The 22,063-nt window shown below is 42.7% G+C and overlaps 1 protein-coding gene across 1 annotated transcript in view; it reads right to left on the bottom strand.

Moving 5' to 3' along the window:
• Positions 1-22,063, bottom strand: part of LOC138982748 (corticotropin-releasing factor receptor 2-like) — a 178,876-nt gene that overhangs the window by 155,779 nt on the left and 1,034 nt on the right. Inside the window, exons 2-3 of the mRNA XM_070356080.1 lie at positions 17,060-17,089; positions 9,321-9,412 (exon numbers count right to left, since the gene is read on the bottom strand). Of these exons, the coding sequence (XP_070212181.1) occupies positions 9,321-9,412; positions 17,060-17,089 (122 nt within the window). The remainder of the gene's footprint in view (positions 1-9,320; positions 9,413-17,059; positions 17,090-22,063) is intronic.

The raw sequence follows: 22,063 nt of genomic DNA on the forward strand, positions 1-22,063 counted from the left end.
ATGTGGAGTAGCTGTTTGTGATGGGGTATGGCTGCTGTTGTCAACTTGAATGCACTTGAGTACCTTTGCGTACCCATGGCAACTTTTCTTGGGCTATCAAACTAGTTCTACAATATTAATTCCATTTGACTGGCTTTGCCTCCAAATATGATACATATGCTTCGGGCACTCGGTTACAGTAATATTAAGTAAATGTGTCCACGTTGGCAGTGTACGATTTCAGCAGTGTCAACTTTAACAGCTATCCTGTTTTCAGCGTAGCGATCGGGCCCAATATTTTAAAATGAACAAGACTATAATACGCTGAGTCAAATTTATTTCTAGCACATATCTTCAACAACATCAAATCATGCTTTGACACACTCAAATTCTACTGTAACTATATTGGTATTTCCACTTCAAAAAGTTTTGTATACAAAATATCTATTTTCGCATTTGGAACGAATCATCAAACAACCATTCATTGTTCTCATACAATTGAATCAAATAAGCCCAGACGTATTTGCCCTTATTTTCTTTATTTTTTTTTTTAAGTCGGTTACTTAGATTTTGAATATCACTTGCTTGACGGGTGAACACATACCAGAAAGAACTTTGTGCAGAGAATGAGCGCGACAAATCAACAACAATTTCGTGCTTAATCCGCCTGACTATTACGTTTCTTTTTTGATAAACCGTTCCCCAAAAAATATCAGTTCTGTCGATTCAGCAAACCGCAGTATCAGAAAGCGCCTTCAAGAGAAGACATACAAGAACAATTGCTGGTTAATGTAAGAGAGAACAATCAATCAATATATATGAGGCTTATATCGCGCGTATTCCGTGGGTACAGTTCTAAGCGCATGGGTTTTTGTAAAAAAAATTTTTTATGCAATCTATATCGCGCACATCTTCAAGGCGCAGGGATTTGTTTATGCCGTGTGAGATGGAATTTTTTTTACATCACGCATTCACATCGGCCAGCAGATCGCAGCCATTTCGGCGCATATCCTACTTTTCACGGCCTATTATTTCAAGTCACACGGGTATTTTGGTGGACATTTTTATCTATGCCTATACAATTTTTCCATAACAATCCCATAACCGTGACGCTATTTGAGAACTCAATCGACCTGGATGCATAACTACTTCACAAGAATGTATTAACGTGGATACATTACTTCCTACATTTAGTACAATTTGACCAAATGTTTTAACAATGATTGGAAACCGAGACGAGGGTTGTGGTGTATGTGTATGTATGATGTATGTATGTGTGTCTGCGTAGAGCGATTCCCAGAAAACTACTCGACAGATCTTCATGAAACTTTACATACAAATTCTTGCAGATGATATCCCTGGACCATTTGTTTCTCTCTCTCTTTTTTGTGTGTAATAAATATCGTTGGTCATAAACATTCTTAACATTCCAATTATAAATAAATGTTCAATTAAATATTAAAAAATGATTGTGTTGTATTCTTTATCGTTCACTGGATCAAAAATAAAATATAGATATATCATGATTAACTCTAAATATGTGCTCAAAGTTAAAGAAAGTTGGTTTATGCAAATTAGGTACTATCTTCGCAAGTGTGTTTGTGTGTGTGTATGTGTGTGTGTGTGGGTGTGGGTGTGTGTGTGTGTGTGTGTGCGTGTGATTCCCCCCTCTATGTCAAAACATTTAGTCAAAACTTGACTAAATGTAACAAATAATAAAACAAATCAGCCAAATACGTTCTGGCTGCACTCATACGGCGGCTAAGAACGTGCAAGATCACGAAGTGCAAGATCACGTGGAGTTGAAATGCCAATGGTAATGTGAAAGTGTGTTTAAGTCGCGGTTAAACACAAAAGCGCAACCAGAACCTAAGTCCTGTGTCAGCTAGATAACATTTCCGGTTGCAACCCGAAACAGTATCAATAGGCTGCTGCAAGTTTCCTTTCTCCTTTTTATTCAATAAAGAGGTTGAAACGAGATTAAACCCCGACCATTGATTCTGCACCCTGTGGATCAGGACAAGAAGACGAGCCAAAGAAGCAGCTTGTATTGTCGGACAGGAAGACTAATAAGTCGCGGGAAATTGAATTCCTGGTTATCTGCAATTCCAAGCTGTTGGCCTCGAGTTCAGCGAGGTAGCAATGAGGCTCGCTGTCGTTCAATTGTCGTCTGCTTCATTAAATCAGCCCTTTTCTCAGACGCTCTAAATATCGAAAGGGAGAACAATAAAGTTGTGCGTGCCTTCTGCGTGATTTGAATTCGATTATTGGAGACGTTAAGTGTCTTTTCGGACTTTTGTGTTTTGTTTTTGTTTCGGTCCGTGTTTACCCCGTTTCTACTTATCTCTGTTTAGCTCTTATATAAATATGAGACACACACACACACACGTACGCACGCACGCACGCACGCACCCACGCACACACGCACGCACACACTCACAAACACACACGAACACGCATACACGCACATAGTGAAACGGATGGACGCTCGGTCAAATAAAAAGACATACAGACAGACAGGAACTCGCAGACATCTGCAGGAACATGCACCCACAACTTTCTGATTCACGTCAAGGTTTTACCCGAAAGACGACCAAAACATGCCTAGGAAAGACACCGCTACTTCCAAAAATGGTGTTCTCACTCAATTTTCAGCTCACAATGTATTCTGCAAGGACTCTCTGAGCCTGCCGAGAATCTATTAGTCCATAGACAACGCTTGCATTAAGCAGCTTTTCATTATTATCCCTCAAATTTCCCGGGCAGGGAAGGATTTTGGCGGGATTCCAGCTATAATTTAGGTCTGAGTCAGTTGAAAATCTTGTCACGGGAGATGGCGGTGACGTTTGGTCATGCATCCACAATTGTACAGGGAAGGCTGACATAAGAGAAGGCGGGGATGGGGGTAGAGAGAGAGAGAGAGAGAGAGAGAGAGAGAGAGAGAGAGAGAGAGAGAGAGAGAGAGAGAGAGAGAGAGAGAGAGAGAGAGAGAGAGACAGAGAGAGACAGAGACAGAGACAAAGACAGAGAGAGAGAGAGAGAGGGAGACACAGAGAGAGAGAGAGGCAGACAGAGACAGAGAGAGAGAGAGAGAGAGAGAGAGAGAGAGAGAGAGAGAGAGACAGAGAGAGACAGAGAGACAGAGAGACACAGAGAGAGAGAGAGAGACAGAGAGAGAGAGAGAGAGAGAGGCAGAGAGAGACACAGAGAGACAGAGAGAGAAAGAGAGACAGAGAGAGAGACAGAGAGAGAAAGAGAGACAGAGAGAGACAGAGAGAGTCAGAGAGAGACAGAGAGAGTCAGAGAGAGACAGAGAGAGACAGAGAGAGAGAGAGAGAGAGAGAGAGACAGAGAGAGTCAGAGAAAGAGAGACAGAGAGAGAGAGAGAGAGAGAGAGAGAGAGAGAGAGCGAGAGAGAGAGAGAGCGAGAGAGAGAGAGAGACAGACAGCCAGCCAGACAGACAGAGACAGAGAGAGACAGACAATGACAATGACAATTCTTTATTTTACGAGGGTAACAGAATAAGCATAGGTATACTTTTTTTGCATCTGGCCCTCGCCCTAAAGAGGGACTAAATCTACGATAATAACTACTAAATGTACTACATAAATTCATAATTAGTGAAATAGTATAAGTGTATGACTGTATAATAAGCGCATTATATAGAAACATTGTAGTTTATAAATGTTTAAGTAAAGCAAACATTTGCAAATCAAATTAAAGTCTGAATAATATGCAATAGTACATCAACTCTGCAAGACAATGGATATTGTGCAGAACATCATAATTTCGTTAACAAAAACGATAAATCAAACGTGAGTGTCTGTGTCCGAAAGTAGAAAGAGAGACAGAGACACAGAGAGAGAGCGAGCGAGCGAGAGAGAGAGAGAGAGAGAGAGAGAAAGAGAGAGAGAGAGAGAGAGACAGCCAACCAGCCAGCCAGACACACACACACACACACACACACACATACATACACACACACTTACACACACACACACCACCCATTGCACTTCGCTCATAGCGGTTACAAAGTATGTTTGAATACAGGCTGGACAGCCGTGTGAGAAGGGTACTTTGTACTCGGAGAACGTACTCTGAGCAGGCGGTGTAGCTCAGTCTTCGGGTTGCTTTGCGATGACAGGCCCCTGTAGCCGCGCTGAAGCTATATATAGCGATGGATGCTGCGGTTCCGCACTGCCGTCGTTCGGATAACTCCATGCGGCTCAGTGAATGGAGCCAAATCGAAAATAAAGCCAAACTAGCAAAACATACAGTTTACATTTTGATCTTTTGAGTTTTTGTGTCTTTCGGATCCCGTTTTTTGTTTCATCGATTGTTTACTATTAATTTCCAATCAAGAATTTACGTCGCCATTACCGGACGCGATTTCCGGTGATGAAAAAAGCTTGACGTGATAATGCCGCGCGCGAAGAGATTCGAAGCAATTCCGTCTGTCAAAATTAAGGTTCTCACTGGAAAACGAGGACATCCTAAAACTGTTCAGGTTGAACTTGACTCAAAGCGAAGACGGCATCATGACAATGAAAGCCCGCTGGACAATTTGGAATCAAAATCGCAGGCAGAAGCGGGCTTTCATTGTCATGATGCCGTCTTCGCTTTGAGTCACAACGACTACCCCGCCACAACGACCCCTTTTTTTTAACCGATGTGTTTCCTTATATAGTTGTCGCCAGTGTAGCGACCACCGCGCTCTAACGTCTAAGGACCGCTCTAACGTCTAAGGACCGACCTAACAGCTTGTGTAACGACTTTGTCAGACCACAGGCGGAGGTATCGTTCACTGGACCACCACTATGATAGTAAGACTACTTGTAGTCTTACTATGATAGTGGTAGTCCAGTGAACGATACCTCCGCCTGTGGTCAGACAAAGCCAAGACTCTCAATCAGCGTTACGCATCACTGACAAACCGGTTATAACCAGTTGAATAGCATTCACCTAATGGAAGTCACCGCGGATTTTCATTTCGCTCGATTAGCGATTACCGGTACTTTATTAGCTCTCTACTCAAGACTCGGCGCTTTTCTCTTTCTTTCGCGAATCTTCGTTTGTCAACAAGTCGTCGTGACAAGATAGCGTACAGAGAAACACCGGATGTATCAGGATCTCGCGCGCGCGAGATTTCGTTTTTGTGTGTCTCGCGATAGTTGGAGGAGCGAGAGCCGCCATGTTGTGTTTTCGTCTGCTTGAAATGTGCGCAAAAGTCGTAAATCATCCCAAAAAAGCTTATTCCGGGTGGGATTACATGTGTGTGTTGGTTACAAATTGTGTGTGTGTGTGTGATATTTTTCTTCAAACTTTTTTACTTTTCTTCTTTGTTTCACTTGTTTATTCTCGGAGCCGATTTCGCCAAATACCGTACTTTCGTTAAGTAATAGCTAAGTAAAATATTAGCAGCAATTTTATGATAGAACGAAACAACAAAAGAAAGAAGAGGTTGAGTCAACTATCTAAAGGAAATTTATGAGAGAGCGAACAAACAAAAGAAAGAAAAGGCTAATTAAAGCAAAAGAAGGAAATTTGTGAAAGAGAGAAACCAAGGAAAGAAAAAAAGGCTGAGTTAAATAGTTGAAGGAATTATATGAGAGAGCGAATCAAATAGAGAAAAAAAAAGGTTTCGGTAAAATTACTTTAAGGGAATTTATGAGTGAGCAAAATAAATCAAGAGTAAAACATTAAAAGGAAATTTATGACAGAGCGAAACAAAGTGGGAAAGAACATGTTGAGTAAATGAATGTAAGGAAATATATGAAAAAGCGAAAAACATATAAACAAAAGGCTGAGTAAAATATAAGAAAGGAATTGCTGAGCGAGCGAACAAACAAAAGAAAGAAATGCCTTAGTAAAATATTAGAAGTGAATTTACGAGAGAGCGAAATAAAAGAGAGAAAGACATGGCTGAGTGAAATACTGGAAGGGAATTTATGAAAGAGCAAACAAAATAAAAAACGAAAAAAGAAATGGCTGAGTAAAATATTTAAAAGGAATCTATGAGAGAGCGAACAAACGAAAGAAAGAAATGGTTGAGTAAAATATTTGAAGGGAATCTATGAGAGAGCAAACTAACAAAAAAAAGAAAAGGCTGAGTAAAATATTGAAAGAAAACTTATGAGAGCGAGAAACAAAAAAGAAAGGTTGAGTAAATCATTGGAAAGGAATTTATGAGAGAGCAAAAGAAACAAAGAAAGAAATGGCTGATTAAATTTAATGAAGGGAATTTACAAGAGAGAAAAACATAGAAATAAATAAATGGGTGAGTAAAATTTTAGAAAGGAATTGATTAGAGAGCAAAACAAAGAAAGAATGAAAAGGTTCAGTAAATCATTAAAAGGAAATTTACAAGAGAGCGAAACAAAGACAGAAAGAACAGGTTGAGTAAAATATTCGAAGGGAATTTATAAGAGCAAGCAAATGAAGAAACAAAAGGCTGAGTAAAATATTAGACGAAAATTAATAAGAGATCAAAAAGGCGAAAGAATATAAAGACTGAGTAAAATATCAAAATGGAATTTATGAGAGAGCGAAACAAAGAAATAAATAACAGGCTAAGTAAAATATTAGAATGTTATTTATGATCAATATAAAAAAACAACGAAAATAACCCAACAAAAACCAGACTATAAATATAGAAAGGAATTGATGAGAGAGCAAAACAAACAAAGAATAAAAAGGGGGGAGTCAATATTGCAAGAGAATGTATGAGGGAGCGAAACAAATATATAGATTAAAGCCTTAGCAAATTATTGAAAAAAAATTTATGAGAGAAAAAAAAAAGGCTAAGTAACATATTTGAAAGAAATTCATAAGAGAGCAAAATAAAAACTAAAAACAATAGGGCTGATTAAAAGGTTAGAAGGGGTTTCATGAGAGAGCGAAACAAAGACAGAAAGAAAAGGCTAAGTAAATCAATAGAAGGGGATTTACGAGAAGAAAAAACTATGTTAAAACATTTAGTCAAAACTTGACTAAATGTAAAAAAGGGCTGAGTAAAGGAATGAATTTGACGAGAGAGCAAACAAACCAAACAAAGAAATGGCTGGGTAAAATATTAGAAAGGAATATCTGAGAGAGCTAAAGAAAGAACGAAAGAAAAGGCTAAGTAAACTATTAGCGAAATTAACGGCAGAACACAACAAAAAGTCGCGAAAGGCAAAATTACTACATTTAGTCAAGCTGTGGATCTCACAAAATGAAACTGAACGCAGTGCGATTTTTCACAATGACCGTAGTCCGTAGAAGGCAGTGACGAGCCTGTTTAGCGCGGTAGCGGTTGCGCTGTGCTGCACAGCACGCTTTTCTATATCTCTATTCTTTTTAACTCTCTGAACGTGTTTTTAATCCAAACATATCATATCTATATGTTTTTGGAATCAGGAACGGACAAGGAATAAGATGAAATTGATTTAAAATCGATTTCGAAAATTTTATTTTAATTATAATTTTTATATTTTTACTTTTCAGAGCTTGTTTTTAATCCGAATATAACATATTTATATGTTTTTAAAATCAGAAAATGATAAAGAATAAGATGCCCGTAAAAACACAGAGGGAGGGTAAACACCTATATGCGACTCTTTAGACAGTCCAGTGAAATTTTAACACTTTTCTGGCTGACTATTGGGGTGTAAAGGTACCCAAAACAAAACGCCGCAACAACAACAAAACAACAGAAAAAAAATAAAAAGAAATAACCACCTATGTTAGTCGGTGTACTAATAAGAACCTGTAAGTAAAAACCGCTGCCGTCAATCAAACACCCCCTGGGGCCAATTACTGTCATTACCCCAGCTGCGTTAAGCACCAATAGAAAGGAGGGGGCAGTAATCCTGTGACATAACAGGGGGCCCCAAAGGGGGGGGTATCATCACGATCACGGGAAGGGAAATTTTAGCTTTCACGATCACAGTTACCTTGATTTTTGTTTTCACGATCACGAACACCTTGACGAATAGAGGATCATAGAGTGATACAGCTGTGAAAAATGTACGTTGAAAATAAAATGCTTTGCAATAATGCCCATCACGATCACGAAAACAAATGACGATCACGATCACGAGACTTGATTTTTTTGTCATCACGGATCACGGGCAAAGTCCCATCACGATCACAGAAATGGAAATTTCGGCAATCACGGTCACAGAAAGGTCAAAAAACGCCAATCACGATCACGATTTTAAACCCTTTGGGGCCCTCATAACACCCTGGGGGATGGTCATTAGTACCGACCAACAGGTACAGGAACATGAAATAACATTACAAAGCATGAGGTCAATAAAACGTTTAAACACAATCCCTCTTTATCACTACTTAATAACAGGCACCTAAACCCTAAAACCTCCTATCGCCAATTACTGTCATTCAGCTGCGTTAAGCACCAATAGAAAGGAGGGGCAGTAATCCTGTGACATAACACCCTGGGGAGTGGTCAATAGTACCGAGCAACCTGTCTGTACAGGCACATGAAATAACATGACAAAATATGAACTCAATAAAACCGTTTAAACTCAATCCCTCTTTATCACTACTTAAAACCACAGGCACCTTAACCTATAACCTCCTATCAAATACGGCTGCGCATTTTTGGCTGCGGAAAGGGCGTGCAGGCATGCCTATCTACTCTTGCTGCGTTTTCAGTTACGGTAGTTAACTCCCTTGCGTCGTCTTTTCACTGGGAAACCATTACAAAACATTGCATATTAAAATGTTTTGCCCCAGCAGAAGAAATGTAACGGTATATACCTTTTAAAAAGTATACGTATATGTTCATGCTTAACATGTCTCACTCTTGTTTTTTAAATTTTTTTATTTGCCTGTAAACAAAACGAACTGGGCGGCACAATTATTTCGGCAACTTGCCGCTAGCGCACGCGCGGAGTTGGCGATCCTGTCTAATATATATCTATGATCTGACAAAGAGTAACTTTGTTTTGCTTTTATTTAGTAGGACGGACGGTGGAAAGGGGAGGGGGGGTGGGGGGATTGTCGTCAAGGGGGCGTGTCAGTTGCTCTGCAGACGCTCTGCAGTTTTTGATTGGCTGCGAGTGTCGGAGGCTGTCAGCTGGACCAGAGTCCACTTTCAAAGTGCATTGTAGAGACGAGATGTGCAAGCCGGTAGGCGGATGCTCCGCAGACAGCCCGGCCAAGGTACACTTTCGAAGTATCGAAGTATACTTACCCACGGCTACTCAGCCGTGTATTTGACATACTTTCAATCCGCTATGAGCGAGGTGCAATACCTCCTCACACACACACACACACACACACACACACACACACACACACACATACACACACACACATGGAGCATTGACGTTACCTGAAGTAGAGGAAAATTGCCAGGGCCAGAAGCAGGGCCACAGTGGAGATACCGAAACCAACAAGGTAGATCACTCGCACTGGCGTGTCGTCCTGCTGGGGTAAAACAAAGAAAAAAATTAACACTAATAGCGCTGACCCTAATGTGTGGCCCTACTACTATACCAACACAACAACAACAACAACAACAACAACATCTACAACATCAATACCAATCATTACAAAAACAACAATTTATTTTTGCATTAATTACAATTAGCTTCTTGAATAGCTGTCTGCCCAGGTGACAAGCCTCTACACAATACGAGAAGAATTTAGAATTAAGACTTCAGAAGGAATGAACAACTGTTTAAACTTGTTCCTACGTGTCGAAAGGACAAGGGTTATTAGAGGATGATTAGATGTATGTGTGTGTGTATGTGTGTGTGTGTGTGTGTGTGTGTGTGTGTGTGTGTGTGTGTGTGTGTGTGTGTGTGTGTGTGTGTGTGTGTGTGTGTGTGTTTGAAATACTTGCGTAGTGACATAGACCTGTTTCATTTACGAAATATATTCATATAAACACTCCAACTCTGCATAGAACGCAGCAACACTGTTGATGTTTGGTATGTGTCCAAGTAGTAGAGATATGCTCTTTTCCAAGGCAAAGGCCTGCACGTCTTCACGTTGATTAACAAACGGTCTACAAGGGAAGGGAACACAGGTACCATACCTACAAATGATATGATATCATTATTGTTTGACAAACGCTTGTTAATATAGTTTTTGTCTCTGGACAAACATTTTTGAGAATGACTGAGGTTTCGGGGAGCGCACTCTTTTTTCTGTTTTCTTCTAAACATGCTATGTCCGATGGTCGTGGGCATGACCTCTGCGTCTCATTTCCGGTTTGGGCGGCCTAATGCTCTCCCTTTGTCGCGTTTTGCTTGAAGTGGTGAAAAGTGTGATCACAGTATCGTGATGTATTCATTGGTCGTGGTGAGAACTTGGGTTATTTCCCCTAGCTGCGCGTGATTTGTGAATGACTCCCGTGACCCGGTTCTTAAGAACGGAAAGCAAGTGATCGATTAACGGGTGCTAAAACATTGTTAATGAGACCACAAATCAAGTGAAAAAAGATTAGTTAAACGATGAAAGTCAGCGTCCTGATAGTTTATGGTTCGAGACTTGTTGTGTGTGAGTGTGTGTGTGTGTGTGTGTGTGTGTGTGTGTGTGTGTGTGTGTGTGTGTGTGTGTGTGTGTGTGTGTGTGTGTGTGTGTGTGTCCGTGTGTCCGTGCGTGTATGCTGTGATCATGTAATTCTAACGGGGTAACAGTGTCAATACGATATCACCGAAAGCAGTACCTTTACAAACCGAGAATATGATTACCCATATCATCACAGTATTAATTACCATACTGTGTTGGACCTATGCATTGTAAAATGAGCCAATATTGAGAGAACAACTTTTTCCCAGATACATATGTAATGTATATTGTTCCCCTTAAAAAAACCATCAACATACATGTTACGAAAGTTGGCCACAGGGAATGTTTTGTCACCAGAAGCTTTTTTGTTTTACCCCAGGAACTGTGGCCACAAATGCGCAAAATTCAAAAAATGAATAAATTTTTACCAGTGTTCTAGGATACGAGCGCTAGGTCAAAACTTACATCTTATTGTAAACAGATCAAACAGATCTCGAAGAAGTCTAAAAAAAATCATCTTGAAAATCATTACAATTAACAACCTTAAGATGTCTATCAGACAGAAATGTGTACGTTTGATGCATCAGAGCTAACCAATTCTGTCTCTGTCGTGCCCCCCCCCCCCCCCCCACCATCTCCGAACCCCTTCCCCGCTGAACTCCTTTATGTGGCTGGCTGACTGTCTCTCCCAAGCTTTCCCCTTCCCTCTGTGTTTATGATTAATACACGCGGAGCAAAGAGTTTAAATATATATATATTACTAACTTTTATATATATAAAACATCAGAAATTGTGTTCAAAGGAAACAATTGAAAGTCAGCAGAGACTTTCTTCCGAGATTTGTTAAAATCTCTTAGCAGAGAAAGAGAGAGAGAGAAAAAGTATCCCTTCACAGACAGCCTATTGGGAGCATCAGACCCTCCTCAAGGGGGACCGAGATTTACAGAGCAAAGTCCCTTTGTGGTATATATTATATATATATATGTGTGTGTGTGTGTGTGTGTGTGTGTGTGTGTGTGTGTGTGCGGGGGGTGGGGGGAGGGGGTGAGAGGAGCTTGCAGATCAGTGGGGGTGGGGCAGTTAAGAGAGAGGGGCAACTATAAAACTATACTGCAAAACATCAACCACGCGATGCAGTGAAAGCCCCCCCCCCCCCCTTCTCCCGAAGGTGTGTGATTATCGGAGGAAATGTCTCGATCAGAGGGTCATCTTTCCGCCCAGCCTATCATTAAGTGGAGAATTGCACAGTATATTATTCGGCCGCCACCACTTATTGTTACTGTCTGGACAGTTATTAACCGCCGCCTGACATTCTAACCCGTCGCTTTCTATAGTTTTGTTGTTGTTGTTTTTATATTTAGTCAAGTTTTGACTAAATATTTTAACATCGAGGGGGAATCGAAACGAGGGTCGTGGTGTATGTGCGTGCGTGTGTGTGTGTGTGTGTGTGTCTGTGTGTGTGTGTAGAGCGATTCAGACTAAACTACTGGACCGATCTTTATGAAATTTGACATGAGAGTTCCTGGGTATGAAATCCCCGGACGTTTTTTTCATTTTTTTGATAAATGTCTTTGATGACGTCATATCCGGCTTTTCGTGAAAGTTGAGGCGGCACTGTCACACCCTCATTTTTCAACCAAATTGGTTGAAATTTTGGTCAAGTAATCTTCGACGAAGCCCGAACTTCGGTATTGCATTTCAGCTTGGTGGCTTAAAAATTAATTAATGACTTTGGTCATTAAAAATCTGAAAATTGTAAAAAAAAAATAAAAATTTATAAAACGATCCAAAGTTACGTTTATCTTATTCTCCATCATTTGCTGATTCCAAAAACATATAAATATGTTATATTCGGATTAAAAACAAGCTCTGAAAATTAAATATATAAAAATTATTACCAAAATTAAATTGTCCAAATCAATTTAAAAACACTTTCATCTTATTCCTTGTCGGTTCCTGATTCCAAAAACATATATATATGATATGTTTGGATTAAAAACACGCTCAGAAAGTTAAAACAGAGAGAGGTACAGAAAAGCGTGCTATCCTTCTTAGCGCAACTACTACCCCGCTCTTCTTGTCAATTTCCCTGCCTTTGCCATGAGCGGTGGACTGACGATGCTACGAGTATACGGTCTTGCTGAAAAATGGCATTGCGTTCAGTTTCATTCTGTGAGTTCGACAGCTGCTTGACTAAATATTGTATGTTCGCCTTACGCGACTTGTTTGTTATGGGCTTGTTGCTTTTTTGCTGAAATGCATCTTTGCTACATATTCTCCAGAATAATGGGGGTTTTTGGAACCGTTTTTCGGTCTGTTCGTTTGAAATTAGTACCGGAAAACGGTTCCACAGAATTTGCATGACCACCTTCATCTTTTCTTCATTTGTCAAAAAGCCTGTACCTATTTGCTGATATTTGTTTCCGGTTGTCGCCTTTATAGTTAACACCTGGCAACTGAAAGTACTAACTCTGAATTAGAAAAAAAACACGTCATTGATAGAGGGAAGAGGGAGGGAGTGAACTTGTAACTTAAAATAAGCTGCTGATCAAGCATCGATTTGGTAACTCGTACAAAAGCGCAATCAAGTGTAAACAAAAATGACTCAATCTTTCCAATCAGTATCCAAAGTCACAGATTATTTGATTTTACTTTTTACGACTTCACATTGGCTTGAAGGAAGCTTCATTCGGCACAGGAACTTTTTCTCATGGTTGGGAAGACTCTGTGAATTAAATTTATTTTATGTTTTAAACCGCCTGACACTCCAAGGCAATTTTCCTTTTTTTTTTTTTTTAAGGACATTGACATCATTCTTTGAGTGTTTTGAATGACGATCTACTAATCAGAGATAAAGATATTAATGAGCACGGCCTGTTTTGCTCAAAACTTGACTCTCACACCCCCCCCCTCCCCAAAAAAAGGTAAAAGAAAAAAAAAGCTGGTTTTATAATCTGAGAAGGAAAATCGCGCATAATTCGAAAAAAAACAAGTCGCGTAAGGCGAAATTACAACATTTAGTCAAGCTGTGGAACTCACAGAATGAAATTGAACGTAGTCCGCCGCTAGTGCAAAAGGCAGTGAAAGTGACGAGCCTGTTTGGCGCGGTAGCGGTTGCGCTGTGCTTCATAGCTCACGCTTTACTGTACCTCTCTTCGTTTTAACTTTCTGAGCGTGTTTTTAATCCAAACATATCATATCTATATGTTTTTAGAATCAGGAACCTACAAGGAATAAGATTAAAGTGTTTTTAAATTGATTTCGAAAATGTAATTTTGATCATAATTTTTAATTGTTTTAATTTTCAGAGCTTGTTTTTAATCCGAATATAACATATTTATATGTTTTTGGAATCAGAAAATGATGAAGAATAAGATGAACGTAAATTTGGATCGTTTTAAAAAAAATAATTTTATTTACAATTTTCAGATTTTTAATGACCAAAGTCATTAATTAATTTTTAAGCCACCAAGCTGAAATGCAATACCAAACCCCGGCCTTCGTCGAAGATTGCTTGGCCAAAATTTCAATCAATTTGATGAGGGTGTGACAGTGCCGCCTCAACTTTTACAAAAAGCCGGATATGACGTCATCAAAGACATTTATCGAAAAAATGAAAAAAACGTCCGGGGATGTCATACCCAGGAACTCTCATGTCAAATTTCATAAAGATCGGTCCAGTAGTTTACTCTGAATCGCTCTACACACACACACGCACACACACACACACATACACCACACCCTCGTCTCGATTCCCCCCTCTACGTTAAAACATTTAGTCAAAACTTGACTAAATGTAAAAATAGAGAGCGTTTGCGGGGCACGAACCAGCGACTTCAGGAACCGTACCGCAGTTCGCTAACCACTGAGCTACCATGCGGATATCTAACAAGAGGGGGAAAAACTAGTAATGTCTATTTTGTGAGATGCAAAACACGCTGTAGTGATCTTAAAGTGTGCAACGCGCCTGAAAGGGCCAGTGGCTGTGACTGTGTTGTTCCCTTGTGTGATTTAGGTCAGTTCGACCCTCGCGTCGCTTGCTTTTCTCGTGATGTTACGTTGTATTACAGCATGCAGCTAGCCGAGGTGTGACTTTCCCTTTTGTGTAACGCTCGGTTTGATATGACGTGCACCACCACCACCACCACCACAATCCCCCACTTACCCACCAACCCACCCACCCACCCACACACATTTGTGTTGTTTATGACTGCAGCCGTCGACAAAAACAACAAGAACACGGGACACCGACTTCCCTTTTCCGGGTGTTAACACGAAACCTTGTGAAAAGTGGCTGGTGGCAAGAAAACCAATCAGCGTTCGATCTGTGCATTTGTAAGTTTTCCCAAAGGCGCAGTAATCCTGCTGACAAAACACGTCACGGATGTGATCACCATACAAATAATGGCGAAGCTTTGTGTGGAAGAATACATTATTAACTGACGTGGTCGATTTTCGGTCGTGTTGTTCTTATCTTGGTAGCAAACATGCGGTTTGATCCTGTCTGGTCCGAAAATTGCTCTCTAGAGCTCTCTTTGAAGTTTTTATTGTTATGTTGTAAAAGAGCTAGTATTGTTTCTTCAGTTTACCAATTGATTTTGTAAATATTACTTTGTTTTATACAATCTAAAAACCTCTCTCATCTCATGCTGCACCACCAAGTACTAATTTCTGATAATGTTTATTTTTTTAATTCTTTTTTTAATTTTCTTTAAATATGACGAGTATCAACCCCAAACAACCCCCCCCCCCCCCCCCCACCCCCATGCAACACTCCCGTCCACTCACCCTACCCCTACCCGTAAGCAACTAGCCGTTTAGCGGCAGGCAAACTTTTTGTGTCTTCTCTTACTCTTGTTCTTTTGTTGTTGTTGTATAAACTGTAAGTTGTTGGCATCGAAAACAGTCAATAAAACGATGTTAAAACATTTAGTCATAACTTGACTAAATGTAAAAACGCTCGCGCTGGACCCGAGTACTCTTCAGACTGGCTCGGTCAATAAATATAAATGTTTGGAATGTCTGTGGTGTGAATGTTGGTTTCTGACCAGAAATGCAGATCTATCTCTGGCCGATTCATAGATTCAACCTACAAACTGCGACCTCATCTGTGATCAGATATGTTTCGACAAGCATTAAACGGATGAAACCACATGCAGTTTATTCTTCAGAAAAATGCACACAATAAATGGGTTGGGTTCGGTGATTTGTACATAAACGTCTTCCTAGCGATAGATTCGCTTATTATTTTGTCTTATGAAACCGTCATCAACACGAACACAATGATTGCAGAAGCAAACTCTGTACCTACACGACCGAGACACAAGACTGATTATTTCACAGCTGCAATGAGAATAGAGAACAAAGACGTTTTGGGTAAGCTTACTCACGTCAGGTCTTCACTGACAAGCTAGGAACAGACGGAAAATTCCGAACAAAAGTAAATGACGTCAAAGTCTCTTTCGCTTTGCGTGTAACTTTGTCATGACGTATTTTTGTGTGACGCGTTCGGCTGTTCTATGAGGTCAATGGCTGCGTGTTGCCCCGCCGGTGTAAACTCCTCCTACGGCCAAGTCGTTTATGTGGTTTATTTCTCATTTAGGTCCCAGGTAACATTATGAAGTTTTAATACGATCAATCGGACCTATTATCAAGTTAGTGTATCAACTTTTGAACGAACTGCGCCCAGTAGTTTCCCAGCAATAAGCTGTTAAGTGGAGAAAGACACACAGACACACAGACACACAAATAAGTCTGCAGCAATTGAACGGGACGGTGTGTTTTCCTCTACGTTATAACAAAAACCTCACGTTACATCCAAATTAGCGATGGCGTCAACATGCTGTGCTATTGGTTGCAGTAATGGGAGTAACCGACTTAAAAAATGGTGGTCGGAAGACTGCAAAATTCATTACGTGCCTCGACGGTCGTTAGTGTGTGGTTGCGAACCACAAGTTCAGGTGGGCATTTGTTATCGCCTGTGTGTCGTGTTTTGACAAACTTTTAGTGCGACTGATGTGAGCCGAATTTATTGGGGAAAGTTCAATGAATGCAAAAAGGTATGCCAAATAGTAGTGTGTCATGTTTCCTTTGCGTTGGGTTGTGGTGAAATACACAGCGGTTATCTGTTTGCGAGTTGCCTGGAACACGGTTTTTTAATAATATCTCTCGATTTTCACATATTTTGTCATGTGAATAAGAACAGAACAAGTTCGTCAAACATATTTCTTATTTTATCTGCATTGAATGAATTTACAACGTCCTTCTTGTTAATTGATTATTCATAAAGACTACTCAGTTGTACTGAAGAAAATGTTTCCCCCTTTCAACGGGTGAAGTAGTGCGCCGGAGTAGTGTCCCTTGCGTAGAAACGTGGGCGAATAACACGATCTGCGCATGCGGTGAAATCAACCGGAAAAGGAAAAAGACATAAACATGCCGAAAAACGATATGCGCATCACCCGGAAAAGGAAATGGGTCGAATCTGCTCGCGATAAAAGAAGTGCGCATGTGCGAGATCTAAAATGGCCGCGGAACTGTTAACTGGTGTATTACCTCACGACAGGGGCGCATGGGCAGGAAAACCTGGTGTGAGAAAGAGTAAATCAGTCACAGGTCTCAGTTGTGTTTTCTTCTGCGTGCAGATTAAAGCGGATTCTCCCCCCTGCATTTTAAACTTTATTGTAATGACAAAAGCCTCATTTTAAAATAAAAACAAAAACAAAATGCAATGAAAAAGTGTAAAGCAGGACGGTATTTTCACACCAAAGTCAATCAAATGCGACACATTTCCACGCGAACAACTATAACTATTTTCTAAATGCATGCTTAGTGGGAAGGATAGTTCATTATGTTTAAGGTATTTGGGACAATATTGAACACTTTCAGTTTAAAACGGCCTACAACGTTGAATGACAAATCCAGCTGAGAAAATCACCAACGCCGACAATTACATCACCCACAACCACAACGACTACCACCACAAAACAAATATATACCAAGTTAAGATTTAGTTCGATCGGCCAGACCTTCAGAAAATGTGTGTGCGTGTGTGTGTGTGTGTGTGTGTGCTTGTGCGTGCGTGCGTGCGTGCTTGTGCGTGCGTGCTTGTGTGTGTGTGGGTGTGTGTGTGAGTGTGTGTGTGTGTGTGTGTGTGTGTGTTGTGTGTGTGGGTGTGTGTGTTGTCACGTTTCAATATATCACTTAAGGTGATTATGAACCGGTTAATTACTACTAATTAACTAACCACACCACGATCCACTCTCGCAGGCATACAATTAAATAGAGTCAACAAAAGTATAAGTTTCAGACGCCTGTTTATGTATAAACTCTCCACCTCCCTCGAGCCTTCACTCAAAATATGTTCCTTTTACGTTCTCAACACGTAAAAAACCAGTGTTCACTGACAAAATGCCAGTAGTATGTAGAAAATTATAGTAACACGCTGAACCCGTGTAAATACAGTCAAATGAGAATGTTCTGTTCGAAAAGCTCTAGTTCGTGCAGGTGTCACACACCCCACGTTGTCACTACTCCAATGAAATCATAGATACGAAAAGACAACGGTGGTCAACGGGGTGCGTACGACATGGTGCACTTAGCTTTATCTCTGCTGCTGCTGCTTAGCCGGTATGCTGGTTAGTCGGTTCGCTGGTTAGCCGGTCCGCTGGTTAGCCGGTTCGCTGGTTAGCCGGTCCGCTGGTTAGCCGGTCTCCTGGTTAGCCGGTCTCCTGGTTAGCGTAGCTTCATCAGTTCCCGCCAGAGTCAGCCGTGCAGATGTCACAGGAACACGAAACGAACGAATCGGATCGAACGAAGGCTGCAAACAGAAAGCATCGGTGCACTAAACATGTCAGCTACCCCTCACCCACCACCTTAAAACATGTTATCTTTAAATATCTCATCGAGCACGTGGGCCTGCACAAAATGGACTTTTTACAACAACAAAACAGCCATTTTCCGTCCTTCTCTCCCTATCTGCAAAAACCATATACAGATTAGTATTTTAGCGTCACAGAGAGTAAATTATGCGCTAACCTGGAAAGAACAACAGAGAGTATTTCATTCCACAACACAGACTCATCAACAGCGTTAAATAATGATTTATTACCTCAAAAGCCTATGATTGTACTCTCAATGGAAGCAAAGTCCGCCTCCCCCCTGGAGCAGCCTCTGTTCGTCAACAGTGACCAAAAACCTCCAGAACCCCTTGTCGAATCCTTATGCGAAAGCCATCGCCGACGAAGGAATGTTGACGACTTGTCCTCAGCAAAACATGTGGCAGTGGAAGTTCCCCTAGAGTGCCGAATATAATATTCGGTGAAAAACCATCATACTCTAGAAACTGTATTAGATCCTTCCCCTTCTGCCGCTGGGTGTCAAGTGCCCGTACTCGTGTCTCTGTCAGACAACCTAGCCAAATACACGTGACTGACCTTGTCACAAAACCAGTCCAGCTATACACAATTCTGCCTCCCAAGCAGAAAAAAGACACGAGAAACTCAATCCGTGAAAATCCCGTGCGCGCTGTCAGCGAAAAACCGTCAGCCCTGTGACAGCAGAAACCCCCGCACTGTGAAACTCGTGCGCTACGAAACATCCGTGCTCGTTGAGCACTGTCAGCAAACTCTGCTGTAGCCCAATATCACGCACAGGCGCTTTCTATCATACATTGACCCAGAACAGGCACTCTACTGAGTGACACTTTCTTGGTCTCTGTCACCCGATCGTGACACACCTCCCCTCTTCAAGACGAAACCTCGGTTTCGCTCACAGTCATGTTCTCCTCTACAGCCCGAGAGAGAAAGTCAGCTCCAACATTGTTGGCGCCCGGAATGACGCGTACCGTGAATTGGTACGGTTGGAGAATCAACGCCCAGCGCATAAGTCTGGCGTTTGCCAACCTTGCAACCTGAAGATATTGCAGAGGTTGATGGTCCGTTTCCAGACAGAAAGGTCGTCCTCAAGAACGAGCAACCCCTCGTTTCACCCCTGATGACTGCAACCTTCTCTGTCTTCTTGTCTTTGTTCTTCTGGTCTTTGTTCTTCTCCCCGTAGGCTGTCCTCTCTATGTAGGCGCGCAGCAGGTTGGCGTGGTACAGGCGTGCTTTCCCGTGCATCATGATCCTGTAGTCGTTCTGGCCCACCCTCGCTGTCACCTCAAAAGGTCCTTGCCACTGCAGTTGTAGCTTGTTGTGTTTGACAGGTAGAAGTAGCAACACCCGTTCTCCAATCTTGAAGCTGCGCGGCCGTGCCTTGCGGTCGAATCCTCGCGCGTAACGCTGTGCTGCTCTTCCCAGGTTCTCTTGAGCCAGTTTGCAGGTCTCTTCAATCCTGTTCCTGAGTTCTACTATGTAGGTCGCTGTCGTCTGCACCTCCTCGTCAGCTTCTTCGTCTGTCCAAGCCTGACGCAGGATAGCCATGGGACCGCGTACCTGTCTGCCGTACAACAACTCAAATGGGGAAAAGCCCAAGCTCTCCTGAGGAACCTCGCGGTATGCAAAAAGCAATGCTGGGATGTACCTGTCCCACGTGCGTGGTTTCTCCTGAGCTAGTTTCCTCAGCATGGTCTTCAAGGTGCCATTGAACCTTTCCACCAGTCCGTTGCACTGAGCATGGTAAGGAGTGGTGAAGTGCTGCTCCAGTGATAGCAGTCGTGCTGCCTCCGCCATCACTCCTCCCGTGAACTGCGTGCCTCTGTCGGTGAGTACCTCTGATGGAATTCCCAGCCGGGACCACATAGTAACCAGAGCCTCAGCTACTCGCGTGGCTTCAATCGATTTCAGAGGGATCGCCTCTGGGTATCGAGTAGCGTAGTCCACCATGGTCAAAATGTATCTGTTTCCGTCCTCAGACGCAGGCAAGATGGGCCCGATGATGTCCACTGCCACCCGACGAAAGGGTTCGTCGATGAGCGGCATCTTCTCTAAGGGGACCTTCCTCACCCTTCCTTTGGCAACCACCTTCTGGCACTTATCGCAGGACGCACAGAAACGTCGGACATCCGTGCAGATGCCTGGCCAGTAAAAGTGGCGCCAGACACGATCCGTGGTCTTCTTGGTACCAAGATGACCTCCCAGAATCGAGTCGTGTGCCGTTGCCATGACACCCTCGCGAAACTCGCGAGGCACGACAACCTGTTTGAATGTACCTTCTTGGTTGCTGAACTCACGGTAGAGCAACTTCTTGTCCCTGAGGAACCTTGACCTCCCATGCTTCCCGCTCAGCTTCACCTTCCCCGACTTCGCGTGCTCCCGAGGAGTAGCTAAGGTCGGGTCAGAATCCTGAGCCTTCGCGAGAAGCGCGGGGGTCACGTTCCCCAGGGCAGCTCGTGCAGCAGGTAGGGGTTTGAGAGGTTTTTCCTCTCGCTCCGCCTGTGCCCGCGTGAGCACTGAAATGACGTCGGGAGACCGATAAACGGGAACCTCCCTGGTGACGCCGTCCACAAACTGAACCCGGTTTCCAATGAGCAGGTCGCATGGAGGATCGTCCATGACGACGGCCACAATGGTCCCCGTGAACAACGGTGTTACGACCTTGATCACTGCCGTGTTCAAGTCGTAAGCGTGAGATGCCTCGGCCATTCTCACCCTGATGCTGTCTCCTGTGTAGGCCATAGCTGGAACTAGACTCGCCCGAACCACTATCATGTCTGCCCCTGTGTCCCGCAGACCTTCGCCCTTCACTCCGTTAACGTAGACGTTGCAGTGGGGCTGGAAATGTTTCCTGGAGCACGGAACGCAGAGTTGTGGAATGGTGCATGAGCTCGTGACGTCCCTTAACTCCTCACTGCCAACAAAGTGTACGCCCTTCTGGTCAGCCTGTCTCTGTGGCAGTCCTTCTTCACGTGGCCCCGCTTGTTGCAGTAGTAACACTGGATGTCAGTTCTGGAACTTGATCCCTTGTGTCCCTGATCGTCCTTCCCGTCCTTGGGTCCTGAAGAACCTGAATTTCCCGATTTTCCCGGCCGTGAGCCTGAAGATTTGCCAGAGATCGCCTGGGCGTCCTCGTGTACTCTGATCCAGTCGGCTGCCTCCTGAGTAGTCTTTGGCTGGTGTTCCTGCACGAAGGTCACCACCTCAGGTCGCAGGCTGGACATCAGTTGTTCCATGACTATGAGGTCGGCAAGGTCGTTGACGGTCCAGTCCTTTTCGGCCATCTCCACCCAGCGCCGCAGGTAGAGATTAAGGCGTGCCACAAACTGATGACTCAGCTCGCCTCTCAGTCTCTTGCTGTTACGCAGACGTCGTCTGTAGGCTTCCGCAGTCAGGTTGAAGCGCTGGAGTAACGCCTTCTTAGTGCCTGATAGTCTCTCGCCTCGTCGTCATCCAAAGCGTTGTAGAGCTGCAATGCGCGTCCTTTTAAGCAGGTGCTAAGGCGGCTAGCCCACGTGGCCTCTTCCCACTTCTGGTCAGATGCAATGCGCTCAAACCGGCGTAAAAAGTCGTCGAGCTCGTCCTTGTCATCGTCGAACGTCGGCAGTCTCGTACGGTCGGCAACAAACGTCGGCGCGCTAGCCTGAGTAAGCGTACCCTTCTCGGCCTGTAGCTCTAGCTAGCT

This window comes from Littorina saxatilis, linkage group LG12 (assembly GCF_037325665.1).
Source record: "Littorina saxatilis isolate snail1 linkage group LG12, US_GU_Lsax_2.0, whole genome shotgun sequence".
Taxonomy (NCBI): domain Eukaryota; kingdom Metazoa; phylum Mollusca; class Gastropoda; order Littorinimorpha; family Littorinidae; genus Littorina; species Littorina saxatilis.